Source organism: Heteronotia binoei, chromosome 5 (assembly GCF_032191835.1).
Source record: "Heteronotia binoei isolate CCM8104 ecotype False Entrance Well chromosome 5, APGP_CSIRO_Hbin_v1, whole genome shotgun sequence".
Taxonomy (NCBI): Eukaryota; Metazoa; Chordata; class Lepidosauria; order Squamata; family Gekkonidae; genus Heteronotia; species Heteronotia binoei.
The window spans coordinates 110,986,841-111,004,444 of record NC_083227.1 but is presented as its reverse complement, the minus strand read 5'-3'; the positions used below and the strand labels follow the sequence as shown (position 1 = coordinate 111,004,444).

Genomic DNA, 17,604 nt, shown 5'->3' with positions numbered 1-17,604 from the left:
ATCAAACCATTTGTTATTAATATGTTGACTTCCAATTAATGGTTTGCCTTTCTTTACCAGGTAAGGTTTTAAAAACTCAGTTAATCCTTCATAAAGTGACAGGATAGCCTCCCCATCTTCTTCAGCCAAAATTTTCCTTTTGATTTCCAGAAGTGGATCGCTATCAAGCACATGCTGTAATTCGTTTTGGAGTACCTCCAACCATCTCAAGCGTATAGTGGTCGTAATCTCAATTTCAGGAGACTCTACCCCAGGGGGACATACACAGAACCCAAGAGGGTGGTGATGACCATGGATGTAAGTCTTTAGGGATGGGGGGACCATTCCCAGAGAAGGATGACACAAGTCCTGTGGTTACAGGAAGAAACAACCAAGAACATACATTTTCTAGAACTTGGCCATCCAACTAGGTCTGGTGAGGTTCAGGGATTATCTATCAGGATGCCTTGTATTGGTACGAATTGACAATATGGCCACCAAAGCATATGTCAGCAGGCAAGGAGGGACCAAATTTAGATCCTTGCACAAGGAAACCAGCGAGATGATGAGGTGGACAGAGAAATACTTCCAGTCTATGAAAGCAGTACATGCAGCAGGTTAGGACAACTCCCTAGCAAAATAGTTGAGTCAATGGACTCTGGACCAGTTGGAGTGGATATTCTGCAGGGAGGTTTTCACTCAAATTTACCAGATATCCAGCATGGTGGGGATAGATCTATTTGCCACAGATAAACTGCCAGATGCCAGAGTTAATTTCAAGATTACAAAACCAGCTGGCAACAGGAACAGAGATGCGTTTAGCTGTGTATGGCCGCGAAAACTGCTGCCAGCCTTTCCACCAATTCAACTACTACACAGAGTGACTAGTTATATAGAATAGGGAGCAGAAGTAATTCTGATAGCACCTTTCTGGCCAAGAAGGGCATGATTCCAAGAACTGAGGAGACTGTCAATATCAGACCCTTAGCGCTTCCCATTGTAGGAGGACCTTCAGGGTTGATGCTGTACCCTCAACCAGCCTTACTAAGCCTAATAGCCTGGAGGTTGCTAAGTGACATAGGTTATCCAGAAGGGGTAATTGAGGTCATGTTAGCTTGTAGAAAAGGGTCCACAAATAGAGTGTATAACAACAATACACAGCAGGTTTTCAACTTTTGGTGCCTGGAATGTGAGTTGGATGTGTTAAAAGGTTCAGCCAGTAGTATTCTTTCCTTCTTGCAAGAGGGATTAGATTTCCTTCCTGTAAAAGGGATTAGTACCCTTAGATGACAGGTATCCATATTTCAGCACCCTCACATGAAAAGGTTTTTATGGGGAACCATGTTAAGTTCACCTCAGACTCACAGATTTCCCACTTGGAGTGTTAACCTGGTTCTGAAAGCATTATGCGAGGAACCTTTCAAGCCCATGGCTTTGTGCTGTCTGAGGAATTACCATTTGAAACAGTTTTCATAGTAGCTATAACCTCAGCTAGGCAAGTGTTGGAGCTCTGGGCCTTATCTATAGATAAGGAGCTGTGTGTGTTCCACAATGATAGTGGTATTGCATCTGAACCCAGCATTCATTCTGAAAATGAACCCCACCTTTCATAAGTCAGAATAGAAAGTATTGCCTTCCTTTTGTCCAAATCCTAAGCATGAGAGGGAAAGAGTTTCACTGTTTGGATGTCCATAGAGCCTTAAGCTTCTGTTGGATAGGACCAAACAGTGGCTCAGGTCCTATCAAAACAAGTTAAGAGAGACATGGTTAAGGGCAGTGAGTTGGGCTAGCTTGGGTAGGAAGCGCGTCTGGTTGCCTAGATTCTTAGTTTTTAGTTAAAAGAATCACAGTTATGTTAGCTGTCTTGTATGTTGGGGGAAGTGTTGTTTTATTGCAGTATTGGATTAGGGGAGTCATGGTTTGGAGAATGACTAGGAATCTAGGGGGCAAGCCCCTCCCTTCCTGGGATGGCTTTGATGGACTGACCCTGCTTCAGAGAGGAGGTGCTATATTCCCAGAAGTGAGGCCTGCCCAGCCCCTAGGCCCTTGAGAAGGAAGCTTCATGGTAAGTAAAGACAAATCTTCCATTCCCTCCCACATTGGTCCTTGCATCTCCCTCCCTCACTTGTCTCCATTGAGCTGTCTTTCCCCTGTGCATTTTCTTTCTCTCCTGGTCACCCATACCCCTGTTTTTTTTCTCCATGTCCTCTTGCCCAATTACTTGCTTGACTCTTCCCCCCTTCTGCTTTCCCCCATTGCTTCCCCATTTCACCTCCTTTCATTGTTGGGCAGTCTTGTGCAGACAGTGCTCTTATTAGATAGATCCAAGTGGGCAGCCGTGTTGGTCTGAAGCAGTAGAACAAAGTAGGAGTCAAGTTTAACCTTTTAAGACCAGCAAGTTTTATTCAGAATGTGGGCTTTCATATGCATGCATACTTCTTCAGACGAGGGGATAGCTTACATTCTGAATAAAACTTTGTTGGTCTTAGAGGTACAACTTGACTTCTACTTTGCTCTTATTAGAGTTTTTTTGGTCCTGCAACCTTTTAACGATGTATTTTTCTGCAAAATATGGGTTACCCTGGGTTTTCAAAAGCACATGTACCCTATCCTTTTTGTTGATTTTTTGCTCTCCATGTTAGAACTACTCATTTCTATTAGATTGAGGATTGCATAATTTATTCTGATCTCAGGTTATACAAAGCCCTACCTGTGCCCTGTCATCCCCACTTATACTATGTGAAGATTAGCACAACACTTTTAATCCAAAATTAGTCTACCTGAATGTTTTCTTTTTTTTGGGGGGGGGGATCTCGTTCTGTGGGACAGCTGTTAATGCCTTAACAGACAAAAATTGTAGGCCTTGATCCAAGGCAAAAAAACCCTCCTGAGCAGCACTATAACACCTCTTTGTTAGAACCAATTAAATTTGATGAAGTAATGAATTCAGACTTTTGTTCCTCAGAAAACAGAGCTGAAGTACAAAAAGTGCAGATGGAAATGTTTTTAGGCATGTTGCAGTAACTCTTAAGATGTACAGTTACAGCTTTCTTAAAATGTACGCCAGTGTTGCGGACTGACTTGGATCTTACAGTATCATTCCATAAGGCAACAGCTTCTCTGATGGAATAGCTTTTCTGTCAGCGGAGGAGAGGAGGACAATTTTTGCTTAGTCACCCCCTCTTCCTGTTATAGACTTCCAATCTCATTCCCCCTCTCCCCTTTCTTTGGATCCATTGAACTGAAGGAACATTATTTCAGGGCTGTTGTGAGACTATGCTTCTAGCAGTTGTGAAAGTGATGCTTTACCCCTTGAAAGGCTTTCATGGATGCTATCTGTCCTTGGATGGGAGGAGGCCCTAACAGACTGCATCTGCCACCATTATAGTATATTTAACTAGCTCAGGGGTAGGAAACGTTGGCTGTCCAGATGTTTTTTGCCTACAACTCCCATCAGCCCCAGGCAGTATGGCCAATGGCTGGGGCTGATGGGAGTTGTAGGGAAAAAACATCTGGAGAGCCAACGTTCCCTACCCCTGAACTAGCTAGTGGAATCTTATTCTCCTCTCAGCTGCTTTTGCACTGGGAGACATGACTTGCAGAAATGTATCCTGACTTCCAGAGTGTCCTAGCAGTTGCAAAAGAAATCTATAATAAAAGTCATAAGAGGCTAACCTGCTTATCAAGTCAGGGTCTGATCTGCATGGCTTCAGTTTGACTCTGTAGAGACAGTACTGCCTGCCATGTAAACTGTCCTTTCCCCTAAGGTAGCTGGAGTAGTCCTCTGTCTGCCAAAGCAAGTTAATCTCCTTTGAGAACAGTTTTCTTTTTCCATTTGCGATTTCATATTCCTTGAGAAGCATTCTAGGTGCTAAGATTAGGAAGACTTGAAGCTACTTGTGATGGACTTTTGGGAGGCGGTGGACAGGCATGGTACCCGCAATGACAAAGCCTGCAACAGTTTGGGCCGGATCTAAGGTTTTGTGCCAAACACGAGCCATACTCTTCAGTGTTTATGTCCTTTATTGGATTTGCTAAGTGTGTTCAGTGCTTGACCCCCGCACAGTTACCACACTGGCAGTTCACCACACTTCTGGTCATACAGGCTCATTCCCAGCATGGCCAGCTCCATCTCATTCCTTGGCTGTCTCCCAGCTATGTTATACTGCCACCTTAAGTACCTGGCCCAGCAACTGGTCCCAGCTTTCTTCTCCACTCTCCACTGTTCAAACTGCCTGTCCCCAAGGGAACTCATTCCCACTACATAGCTGCAGTGTGTATCAGTCAGCTGCGCCTGGCTGTAGGCATCCGTTGTCATCTCCTCCCTACAGGTTGTCTGCATGCATCAGCTCTGGACCTATCCTTGTGTCCTCTCAACCTTGTCACTGTTACTGAGGCCTGGCTTCTCAGCCTGCCGGTTGGCTCCTGGTCTCTCAGGTTGTCAGATTCTCTCTAGTTGAAGCTGTGAGCAGCTACACCAGCATGCTCTGTAACAGCAGCCAGAATAGGACACTTCCCTTAATGGGTGAGATGCCCTAAGCTCACTCTGGTCAAAAATCTCCTAAGACATGATGATAGTATGATAATAATTCCAAAGTACGGACTGAATTCTATAGCTGGAGAAGAAGAGAACCAAGGTGACCCTGCACAGAACTCTCAGAACTTGAGCTCATGTCATTGGTGTTGCTGTTGCCACCTGTATTTTGTGGGGCTTTGATTCTGTGAACCAAATAACTGACATTTGAGATCTACTGAAGTAACACAGGATGACCTTTAATATATCACTTTTGCATGTATACGGACAGAAACTAACTCTTGCATAAGGAGCTGATTAAAGATAAACATTCAGACATTTTATGTGACTAACAATTCAATCCTAATATGCTTTCCTGGAGTAAGCCCCATTGAATAGACCTCAGTAGGATTCTGAGTAGACTTGCTTAGGATTGCTCTCTAAGACGGAATAACAGGGGACAATATGCCAGCCTTGTGTATTACTTCTCTGTGTGCTGGCCATATCTGTGATGTCAGCCAGCAGCTGAATGGAGCCAAATCCAACAAACTTATACATTTTGTATGCATAGCTGAAATCCTACAAAACATACACAAGTTGGATTGAGTAAAGTCTGATGTTATACCACTGTGTGTGCTCCTGATGGCAGAGGTGGGACTAACACCTGGAGAGCAATGTTCCCTCTAAGCTGGGGAGTCTTGTGAGCAAAAATTCTACTTTGTGAGCTACTGGCATTAAAGTTGTGAGCTACTGCATAAATTGGTGTGCTCTGGGGTCATCCTTCCTGAGCTAAGACAAAAATGTCTGAGCTGGAAGCTAAAAATCTGTGAGCTAGCTCATGCTAACTCAGCTTAGAGGGAACACTGCTGGAGAATGGTGGTGATCCAGCCAGTACTCTGTATGAGGAAACTCTTTAGGGCGGGGGGAGGCAGAAGGAGATGCTGTCCTTCAATGCAATGGAAGAACAAGTGCAGCAGAGATGATTGGATCTTTGAGACAAATTCTAAAAAGGTATTTTTGTTAGTCTGAAGCACCAAACAAAGTCTTAGCTAATAAACCTTAATAATCAACAAAAGTATTGTGGCATAAACTTCCATGGACTAGAGCATGTTTTTTGTGTATAAACAATTTTAATTAGTAACATATGGTAGTAGAACTATATCTACAACTTATAAAAAGCTTAAGATAAAAAAAACATCATTCTACCCCACATCTTACTTTTCTCCCACCCCTCCCCCCAATAGTTGACCCCCGCCAGTGTTATTTTTTTTTTTAAAAAAAACAGATATTAAAGGTACCTTTAACTATCAAGAAAAAACAAAAATTGATTAAGAAAAAGATCCCCCCTTCAAAAGTTATATTCTTGTCTTAAAGGTCTTAATCTTCAAAAATTGCCCAATGTCCTTTTATTTTCCACTCTTTTTCTACATATCTTCTGAATTTCTTCCACTCCCGATTAAAGAGTTCTAAATCGCAGTCTCTTAGTTTTCTTGTTAGCTTGTCCATTTCACTCCATGACATAACTTTAATAGTCCAGTCCCATTTTTCTGGTATTTTTTCTTGCTTCCACAACTGTGCATACAATGTCCTAGCAGCTGAGAGCAAGTACCATATTAAAGTTCTATCTTCTGACTAGAGCATGTTTTTTGGATGTATGAAGTAGTAAACTAAGTAGGTAGATACATATGCATAGATTCAGTGAATTCATGAGCAGCTTGTAGTCGCTGATGGTGAACCGACACAAAAAGATGTGTAATAAACAAATACCCAACTGATTTCAGTTACAAGCTGGCTGTTTCAATGATACATTGAGGATCATCCTGAACATCTGTACTGATCTGCTTCAGCTAGGATTGCATTGATACTGTTCTGCTTACCAACTGCACTGTGGCCAGGTCTGCAGTCCTTTTGTGTTTTTCACTCTTAATTCATATATGTGTGATCACAATTAAGCCTCTAAATCACTGTTTTATGGTGATTGAAAATGGATATAAATTAAAATATATTGATGTATATATTGACGTATATAAAATTTGTTGCTGAGGTTGTTTACAACTACATGACTCCTTTTTTTGTAGCTTGTTGGTATCTACAACTAGCATTCTGTTAAAGTAGTATTTGAATTTTATCAGTTTACAAAATTCTGATGATATTATGTGTGTGTGAAAGAATATTTTGGGGTGGCCGATTGTACTATTGTTGCTCTTAAAGTTAGGTGCTCTGGCTAGCATGATGATTCCTTGTTTTCAGTGCAATAATTTACTTGTTTCCAAGATACATATGCTTAGGTAGCTTTCCATCTTTTGTATACTTCTATTTTAGTAAATGTTTGTATCCCATTTTTCCTTGTACTCAAGACAATTCATGGCATAAGGTACATTCTAATAAAAATGCATTGCTTGATTGTGGAATGCTCCCAAAGGTTGACCCTTCTCATTTTATTTCTCGAGAGGTTGATAAAAACTTTTCCATCAAACATTTGATTGAGATGATTGCTGAACTGCTGTACAGCTCTGATTGAATTTCCTGTTTTGTGGAAATGTTTTCAGTGGAGTCCTGAGGTCAGGTAATCTGTTGCTGGTAAATTGTTTGGTTTTCTGTGTTTTTTTTTGTTTTGGTTCAGGGTTTTATTGCTTCTGTGACTTGTGGAAGATACTTTGGGACTGAAAAGCACAATAGAAATATTTAATAAATAAATATTGAGATAAATACTGATGAAAAAGTGGGCAAGTAGAGCATTTCACCCTGGAAAATGTAAACTGATGTGGCAGTCAGGAAATTAAGCAAATTTGCAGCAGTGCAGATTTTCTTGGTTTTGCAGTTATTTTATCTAAGATGACAGCATGCTATTGGGTAATAAAATGAAATAGCATTGGGTAAATGTGGGCTGTTCCCTACTGTTGGGTGGGGGTTTTGTTTGCTTTTTTTTTTGCTTGTATAGAGAAGAACTCAAAGTGTAGATACATCTGGAAGTAAGAATGTCCTTCCATGAAGCTGTGGGATACTTCTCTATTGATAGTCCCTTTGCCTCATGACTTTTTGCACATTACATAGTTACTTGGTTTTGTCCTTTTTCTATCTGTTGTACATGAGTGTTCAAGATGCCAGTTGAGAACCACAACCTTGGTAGTAGCTCTGAAAGGTGGTATTTGCATTTGGTTACAGAAACTTTATTTTTAGACTTTGAGACCTGATACATTTGGTAGTGCCTTCTGTAGACACTACATATAATACATAGGTATACATAGCTGCTTTTGTGCTTATTTATCCTTTGTCTGGATGATATTCATATACTTAGTTGTTAGAACTAGAAACTTGTTAGGATTGGATTTACTTTTGGTGGAATTAAGCTTGCCTGTTTCCCCCTCCTGTTGCAGCCACTGCTCCCCCCCCCCCCACCTGGGGTCAGGGAACTTTCAGGAATAGCAGGTATGACGCGGGGGTCTGCATTGGTGGGGATAATCAGTGAAAATCACACACACCTTTCTGCTGATGATCCAGCTGTCTCTTTTTTTAAAGTCAGACAGGATTTTCTGGAGTGACGTTTCTGCTGATGTGCTGTTTAAATAATTTTTTTTTGTGTGTGGGGGGGGTCAAAGTTAGAAAAATCGGTTTAAAATGCAAATGTTAAATGTCCTTATTTTTAGACTAACTTTTTTCCAAGAAGGAATTTTGGGACCAGGCTGGAGATGAAAGAACTACTGTAGGGGAGTATCCAAGGCTATGCTACCTATGAAAGTTTTACATTTTCCTTGAACAGTTTATTTTCATGGCACATCATAAACTTTCTAAAGCCTTCATGACTTTTAGGAAGCTTGCTGTGGATAATGGAGGGACAACTGTTTGAGTAATGCAATTTCAGAGGGCCACTAAAAGAGTTATTGGGTTCTTCGGGTCCTGTGTATAATCAGCATGCTCTGTTCTGGCTTGTTTCGTTTCTGGATTTTGTATTATTTCTTCTCAGACGAGGAAAGTAGGAGAAAGAGGACTAAAAATAACAAGATGCATCCACTGTCATTAACAAAACAGAATTTGCCAATTTATTGATGTGGTTCTGTTAGCTTGATACTACCTTATGGGGCATTCCATTTCAGTTCTTTCTTCAGAAGGGCTCCCCATGTACACAGTATGGTCAGATTGCTTTGATATGCACTGATTGGAGAGGATGGGGGGGTCTTCTGGAGAAGACACCAGGAGAAGCTTAATCCCAGTCTATGCAGGCCTGTGGTGCAGCCCCTTGTAAATGTGTTATCCTCTTAGCTGGAGCGAAGCCTTTCTTTTTCTCATCTCACTTCATGCAACGCTTCCTCCCAGTGGCTGAGTGTGCTTTCAGCCACTCGTTGAGAATAGAAAGCAAAATGTATTGCTCAAAGAATGACACTTGTCTAGAGTCTCCCTCCCCCCTTTTATTTTTTCACTGCACACTGAAATCAATTTTAGCTTTACCAAAGTGATGGCTTTTGATGGTATTACTGGATACACGGCTTTCCTTATGGGAGCAGAAATCCAGGCATTATTTTCTGCCTATATAAATGTCCTAACCACATTAGGGGAAGGGGAACAATTTTCATCCGTCCCCTGCTCCTGCTGCTGTCCCCTGTGCTGCCCCCAGTGCTGTTCTGTGGGTCCTCTGTCCTTGAGGGGAACATTCAGGGATGTGCAGTGGGATTGAGGAGGCAGGAAAATTCATTCCTCCCACTGAGGTTTGCTCACGGTACTTTGCATTCAGGTTATATTAGGAGGAGTATAGCAGTGCTGTTTTTGGTAACTCAGAAATTCCAGAGTGTGAAATAATTGTAAATAATGTGAAAATATTTCTGTCCTGACTATAATCTGTTTCAGAATGTCATTCATATGGTAACACGATGTTAGCCCATTTAAACTCAAATGATGGACCATAGAAAATTTACTAACAAGATTCCATATCTAGAGCAAAAGTTGTTACAACTAGGTTCCCAGGAATTGTAAAATTATTTCCCTACATATAAATGGGCTTTGGATTTGCTCACAACTCCAAGATGTGGAATCTTGTGAGCAAAAATTCTGCTTTGTGAGCTACTACATAAATTAGTTTGCTTTCAGGGCATTTTTCCTGAGCTAAGACAAAAATGTGTGAGCCAGAGGCTAAAAAACTGAGCTAGCTCACACTAACTCAGCTTAGAGGGAAAACTGCCTCCCATTGTAAATTGATGTATTTTAAAACTTAATCCTATGTTAGAACTTTTGTGTTGTGAGCTGCCCTGAGCCGCTTTGGTGGGAAGGGCGGGATATAAACGAAATAAAATGAAAAATGAAATGAAAAATTCAATCATACACACTGCTTATTTTCTCTGCAAAAAGCAGACATTGTTTAAATAATTCTACTAGCATGTTATATAGCCATGGTTCTTGCCCTTCATAATAGAAAAGTTAAGAAATAAGACAGTTACTCCCCCCCTGCAAAAAAGCTTGCAAAGAAAAGATCCTTCTCATCTTACCCTGTTTGAATCCCAGAAACACACATGCCAAGGTGGGTCACATGCATCTTTTCCTCCTTCCCTCAGCAGCTTGTTGTCTCTCCTGAAAATCTACTGAAGTCAAGGGACCCTTACAATCAAAAAACATCACCATCCTAGGGTCTGTGACATTGCTTCATGTTGGCAGGTTGATTTAAATCCTTCTCTTACTGTAGTTCCTTTGTAAAAAGGTAAAGGTAGTCCCCTGTGTATTCTTTTGTACAGTGGTGCATTGTGTTCACAAGGATCCTTTGACCCTTCAAAAATGTTTTCAGGATGAGCAGCGGACTACTGAGGGAAAGGGAAGATGTGTAAAGATCAGACTGCCAACTCTTTCTATGGGCTGTTCCATGGGATTCAATCCATTGTTCCTTATTGCCAACTTCATGATGGTATGTTAAGTTTTTGACTGTTGTGAGACATGCCATAGCTGATTGTAGCCCAGCTCGGGACATAAACCAGCAGGGCACCTGAGAGATCTGCCTGAAGGTCTTCGGGTGGGATCTGAGAAACAGAAATGAGAAACAACATGAGGGAAAACCCCATAAAAGTGGTGAAATGTTAATATAATTGAGATTATCATTTTTTTAAAAAAATCCCCAGAGTACTCAGATGACTGTGAGGTTTGCTCCCTGATATTAAAAACAGAAAATTATTTTACAAAGTTAAAGAATAGATAAGTACTGAAAATGTGTGAGTCTCAGGCTATTTCTCATTATGGCAAGGAGTTGGTGTGCAGTGATTTAAAAAGGTGATGACTTTTAAAAAGTGCAGGATTCAAAGTTAATACAGTATTGGTAACACAACCACTATTAAGCAGTTCTTTTAAACAAAGAAAAGCTTGATGTTGGTGACTGCAGTCTGGTAAGTAGTAACTATAATTGTTACTAAAGTAACTTTAAATATATCTTTTAATAGATAATATATCTGTATTATTGCTCAATATGTTTGTGTTGCAGGAGGTGAACTGTTTCCAGATTGGTGCCCACCTTCCATTTAGAATATGTAGAAGAACAAGCTGCTGTGATCTTCAAACTGAGAAACTGAATTGGATCATCAGGCTTTGAACATGTGTATATAAACAACATAACAAACAGAATATACCATACTGTTGCCATTGTTAGCTTAAAATATTAGTCATAGTATTTGGGAAACATTTCACGTGATGTAATCTGACCAGTAAAATCTGTTGTACAAGCAAGCGGTCCTGAGTTTTTATTTCAGTTGGAACAGATGGAAATTCACACCCATGAAAAACTTGACTGTTGATCCTAAAGGGAGCTTGGAGAGAAATGCAAGTACCAATCTACAGAGAAGAGGTTCTTTAAAGGGAGCTGAACTAATTGTTCAGTAACCAACTCCACCAGAAATAAATATAGACATTACCATTTAGACCATGATATATATGAAGGCGTTATATTAGACAGGGGTCTCACATAAGATTTCAGAGAGTGTAGGAACAGCAAATTTTGCTCTTTTTCCTTTACGTTTGTTTGTTTTGAAGGTCAGACTGAGAAAAGTTGGGCTCTTTGCAGCTTTTTGTCTGGTGTGGTATGAGTAAATGACGTGGGTAGTTCCGTTAAAAAGTACGTACATCAGATACATTGATTTTAACGAAGTACACATTTTTGCAAACTACACATTGATCAGTATTTTTCTTTGGGGTGGAAAAGCATTCACAATCTACTTTGCCCTGGATATGTATTACTTTTCTCCCCACTCTTCTTTGATGCTGTTGGGAGCTTTGGCTTTGATCAAGTTCTCACTGGCCATTGCCTGTGCAACTGTGACATCACATAATGTTCCTGAGCATTTTGGAGAGGGGAAAGATATGTTTTTTTATGAGGGAACTGGCTGAGAGGGAAGATTAACATGGGATAGAGAAACAGAAGCATTTGTCTGTCAGTGCTAGGAAAGAAGAGAGTAAACAAGCTTTAGGGGTTGTGGCATTGTGGCTGAAGGAACCATAAAGTCAGAGAGGCAATAGCGAGCTGAATGTATGGTGGTTTTGATGCTTGTTATCGGAGTCAGATGCATCTATACAGCTGGGGCAAAGGCCCCATCTTGGATGGTAGGTTGCTCTGATTCCTTCATCTTTGTATTTGGCTGTATTAGGTGATTCTTGTGGTAAGTATTCTCAGAAATAATCGTGAGGGTGCAGAGAGTAGTGCTTCTCTTATCTGTCCTTTTGAGGATCTAGGAGAAGATACTTATAATAAAAACTAATGTAGTGGAATCATTTAGATAAGACAAATCTGTAAGATTTGGAAGCTGTAACAACAGGATCAAAATGCTGTAAAATTGTAGCATTAATAATCTGTAAAACAGATTAAATTTTTATGATAGGTATGTTTATGAGGTGCTTGATTGCCAACATTGCATCATTCTTGTTCCATCAATGGTCATTTTATGCATTCCCTTCCCCTTCAATTAACTGCAGGGTGGCCAAACTTGCTTAACGTAAGAGCCACATGGAATAAACGCCAGATGTCTGAGAGCCACAAGACATAGACTTCAGATGTTTGAGGATTGGAAGGAAGGAAAACAGATTGGGGAGGGAGGAGGGAAGAAGAGGTGGAAAAGAAAGCAACTTTAACTTGAAATGCACTCTCCAAGCTGCTGACTGGCTTGGCTTGGAGAAGTGGCTCAAAGAGAGAAATGCCTTCTCCAAACCAGCCAATGGGGCAGTTGGGGCTCCTAGAGCCACATCGTATGTATGAAAGAGCCACATGGTATGTATGAAAGAGCCACATGTGGCTCCTGAGCCACAGTTTGGCCACCCCTGAATTAATTCCACTCACTTTCATCTTTAGCAGCGCCAGCTGTTTTTGGTGACATATGCTATGAAGTATGCGAGCTGTTGTGAGATTTTTAAATTAAGCAGGGCTTTTTTTTTTAAGCAGGAATGCCCAGGAACACAGTTCTGGCTGGCTTGCTGTCAGAGGGTGTGGCCTAATATGCTAATATGTTTCTGCTGGGCTTTTTTGTAAAAAAAGACAATGTGTGAGGCAATGATGACATCAGGGGGTGTGACCTAATATGCAAATGTGTTCCTGCTGGGCTTTTTCTACACAAAAGCCCTGAAATTAGAGTTGAGATTTTTAGGAGAAATAGGTGATACATTTTATGAATATCTGAACTCAGCACAAGTCTATGAAACTTAAAGCATGTCCAATATCATTTTCACCTACTCAAGTACAGTCTAGTTCAGGGGTGTCAAACTCATTTTTTTCTGAGGGTCAGATCTGAAATAAATGAGATCTTGTTGAGCTGGGTGATATGTGACATAAAATCTAATGCCTGATTTGGGGGTGGGGGGGGAGAGGTGATCTTCCTGCTTTTGCAGCCTCAGCTGCAAAAGTAGGGAGAAAATCCTGCAAACCTGCACCTCCTGGGCAGTCTGGAAGGTGTGCAGGTGTGTGTGTGTGTGGGGGGGGGGAGATCTTCCTTGCACTTCTGCAGCCTGGTTGCAAAAGCACAAGGAAAGCCCAGCCACCCCTTGCCTCCCGGACAGCCCAGGAAGTGCTTGGGGGGGCGGGGATGATCTTCCTTGTGTTTCTGTAGCCATGGTTGCAGAAGCACCAGGAAAGACAACCGGCCCCGCCTCTCTGACAGTCGAAGAGGCACACTGGAGAGCTGTTCCTCCTGCTGCTACAGCTGAGGCTGCAGAAGCAAGAGGAAAGGTCAGTTAATAGCCGGCCAGATCCAAGCCCTTCAGGGGAGGGATGCGGCCCATGGGCCACCTGTTTGACACCCCTGGTCTAGTGAACTAATACAGCAGGCAAGAGGTTATAAATTTACCTCCATTCTTAGACAGCATAAAGTTAAAAGAAATAAACATAAGGAAAATGCCCATACTTTTGTGGATTTTCTCTATAAATTGAACTCTGAGGCTTCATGCACAATCAGAATTCTGCAAGAAATCATGACATTGTTTTTGGAGCATGGTTGAGATCAGTGGTTTCCAACCTTTTTGGCACCAGGGACCGGTTTCCTGGAAAACAAATTTTCCAGGGACTGGGGGGAGGACAGTGCTGGGGTCCCCCCCCCCGGCTGCCCCTGCCAGTGCCCCTGTGCCTGCCCCCCCATGAGGGTCTGTAAATGGGGAGGGGAGCCTGGGACTGCTGCTACCTCCCCACTACGTGGTGAAGGGCAGACGCAGCCAATCTGCCTCCTTCCATTTTAAAGACCCCACCAATCAAGCAGGGGTCTTTAAATGAGTAGGGGAAGGTCGTTGCCATGCTTCCCTTTCTGCCAGCCCGGGACCAGGCAGATGAAAGAGGTGGTGTGGCCTTGCTCAGAGGCTACCTCCCCTGCAAGGGGAAGCAGCTTCAGAGTGAGGCTGTGCCACCTCTTTCATCCATCCAGATCCTGGGCAGGCAAAAGGGGTGTTGCAGCCCAGTTGTTATTAGGCCACAGACCAGTGGTTGGGGACCTCTGGTTTAGATAATCAAGGAGAATAGGGATATGAGTCTACACATTGATATCTATCCATTATCCCTATATAAAATGTAGCATCTGTCTAGTTTGTTTTATAGTACAAAGCTCACATTAGCATGGATAATCCTGTCAATCACTTGTATTTGGAGACTTTGAGTACAGCCTACTTGTAGACTTTATATTAGGGCCTTTTGTACTTTCTTGGTTGGATCCTGTGATCTATCTGCAGAATCACTTAATATTCTTTCTGTATTCCCCTCTCTGTAGTCCCTTCCAACCCCAGGAAAGGTGATTTCTGGGGCCCATGAAGACTAACAGCCATACAGGTCATGGGGCTATGTTAGGGTCAAAATCACTGTCCTGTGTCTTAACATAAGAAGATCCCTGCTGGATCAGACCAGCGGACTGTTTAGTCCATGATCCCACACAGTAGCCAGCCAGGTATTCTGAATATCAACAATGGCATGAGGCCAAAATCTTCCCCTGAAGTTGCCTCTTGGCACTGGGATTCAGAAGTTTACTGTCTCTGAATGTGGAGACTACCCATACTGTATCATATCCCCCCCCCCCAAAAAAAAAATCTCTTTAAAATGAAAAGTCCCAGACTCTTCAGCCTTTCCTCAGAAAGGTTCTGCAGCCTCTTCTATACTTCCATCTCTGCAGTGTTCTTTTTGAGTGGCAGAGCTGGTTCTTCTAGAGTGGGTTTGATTTTGCTCCCTTGCTCAGTGCAGCTCCCTAACCTTACGGGACCTTTTAACAATGTTTCTGGTGTCAGAAGGGATTTATAGGAAGAGAGCGAAGTAGGCAGAATCCCTGATTCTTGTGCTCAGAGACCATGATATCCTTCCTCTGTGATGGATTTGTGTGTTGATTTCCTTCACTGTGAGCATCAAAGTGATTTTACTTTTGAGTCATTAGATGTCAATTGAGTTTCTTCCAAAGGCCTGTCTCTTTGTTTTTAGATGCAAAGTACAATATGTATGGTTCTCTTAACAGATTGTAAAATGGTGCTGGGAAGTGTGTTTTATCGCTTGTTCTCATAATTGTTTCAACAAGAGATTGAAAGAGTAGAGAAAAAAGGAATTTTACATTCTTAGTCGTAATATATAGGTCTGATTATAGAATTGTCACTGTTTTAGTAAACTTTTGTTGTGAGAATCAATAAAACATGAAGTCATCCTTTATAGCTATCGCAGTTTTTTCAGGGCTTGACCACAAATGGTTTAGGCAGAACTGTCACTCAGCTTCTTCATCAAAATTAGCAATATAGAAAATTTCTACTGAGACTTGTCTCTGTGTCACTTAAGGTAGGTTATTAGAGAGAAATTATGAGAATGTTTTAAAGCATCACCTTTATAGGACTGAATTCCTTTTTAGCAAAGAACTGTGCAGAATGAGCTCCAAACCGGATGTGGGCGGGAGAGAGGCAAATACAGTTAGCAAATTGCTTTTGCTTCTTTTGGGTCTGAAGGATAACTACTAAAGTTGTGATTTCCACATGTATTGATTTGGACTCAAGAAGCCCCATACATAACAGGAATGAACTTCTGTTTCTAGAAGGTGGAATTACGGGTCTGATTTTTGCTTAAGTTGGCTTATGATTTTCTGGATCCAAGCCATGTGCCTTAGATGTCTTGCAGTGTTACATGATCATATACAGTGTCCTTATGATGCATCTAGTTACATATGAAAAGTAATTTAGCACTTGCTGTAAGAAATGCTTTGGATAAGGTGTATCAGTACAACATGGCAGGGAGTGCTGTAAGGTACCAGTGTTTCAGCACTAGGATGGCAGACAGGCGTAATGCTTGGGGTCTGCGCTCAGTGTTCTAATTTGCCCTGTCTTGAAGCCCAATCTGCATATATAACATATGGCCAAAATTTAATTTGATAATGTTCATTCTCTTTAAGGCATGCTACACAGAAAATAAGTAGAATCCTTATGTTTATTTGTCATAGTAGATGGTTCCTTGTTTGACCTCTTCTGCTTTACAGAATGAAGGGTGTGAGTTTGCCCTGTAAACTCAAAGAAGTGTACAGCTAATGCATCTGCAATTCAGCATTTCCTTGTTTTCATTCATTTGTGATGTTTCAGGTATTTAACTGAGCCAGATGGCTTTTTCCATAATAAGGCTTATAATATTGCCATCTCTTACTTGCATTTCCTATGGTTCAACATATTAATAGTTCTCCTCTCTCTTTTTCTTATACCAACAGGGTAAACTTGTGATAGGTGGTAAACCAGTGACTCTGGAGTACACTCCGTCCCTTGAATTCTGGCGCTGCAAACGAGTGAGTATATGGGAACAGAAATTATTTCAGAAATGGTCATGGAAAAGGTTTAACAGCTCATTGAAGGCTAGAGCTAAACAGCTCATTGAAGGCTTTGGAAAATTACTTTCAGGGGGAGAAATTTCAAACTGGTAAGAATCTTGGGTTTCTGGTTGCCTTTCCCCTTTATCAGGTAGACAAAATTAGCAGTCTGGGCTTTGGTTTTTTAAATCCAAATAGACAGCCGTGTTGGTCTGAAGTCGTAGAACAAAATAGGAGTCAATTGCACCTTTAAGACCAACTTAGTTGTATTCAGAACGTAAGCTTTCGTGTGCATGCAAAGTATGCATACACATGAAAGCTTACGTTCTGAATAAAACTAAGTTGGTCTTAAAGATGCAATTGGCTCCTATTTGGTTTTTTAAAGTTAGACTTCCTCCAACCCACCAATCTATTCCTTCATTTAAAGACTAAGGAAAACGTCTCTAGCATCACAATTCGTCCCATTGGCAAGGGAAAGGCATACATATAACCTAGGTTTTTACTGGGTTCAGATGTTTCCCCATAAAAATACCAATTAAACTTATTCCCCCTTGCACTGTAGATGATTCCTTCCTTACCTTCAATATGGATACATTTTAAAAAGTCAACCATCACCTGAAAACTTTTTTCCCAGATGGCCTTGTGTTATCTGTGTTGCCTGTTTTTAACTGTTTTATATAGGTATTGTAAACTGCCTTGAGAATTTATTTTTAAACAGGCAAGTTATAAATGTTCTAATAATACTATATTCCTGAGGTGACTGTCTTAATACTAAAATTCTGAACTTGCATAAGCATTCTAGAAGTGTTTTAATGAAGACACAACAGTTGTCAAATGTTCTGTATTGTATGAATAGATGTTAAC

The 17,604-nt window shown here is 41.2% G+C and overlaps 1 protein-coding gene across 2 annotated transcripts in view; it reads left to right on the top strand.

Annotated features, from left to right (window-relative positions):
- The window catches only part of RBM6 (RNA binding motif protein 6), a 92,710-nt gene that overhangs the window by 45,584 nt on the left and 29,522 nt on the right, over nucleotides 1-17,604 (top strand). For both annotated transcript variants that reach the window (XM_060240075.1, XM_060240077.1), the window contains one exon: nucleotides 16,645-16,719. In XM_060240075.1, coding sequence (XP_060096058.1) covers nucleotides 16,645-16,719 — 75 coding nt within the window. The remainder of the gene's footprint in view (nucleotides 1-16,644; nucleotides 16,720-17,604) is intronic.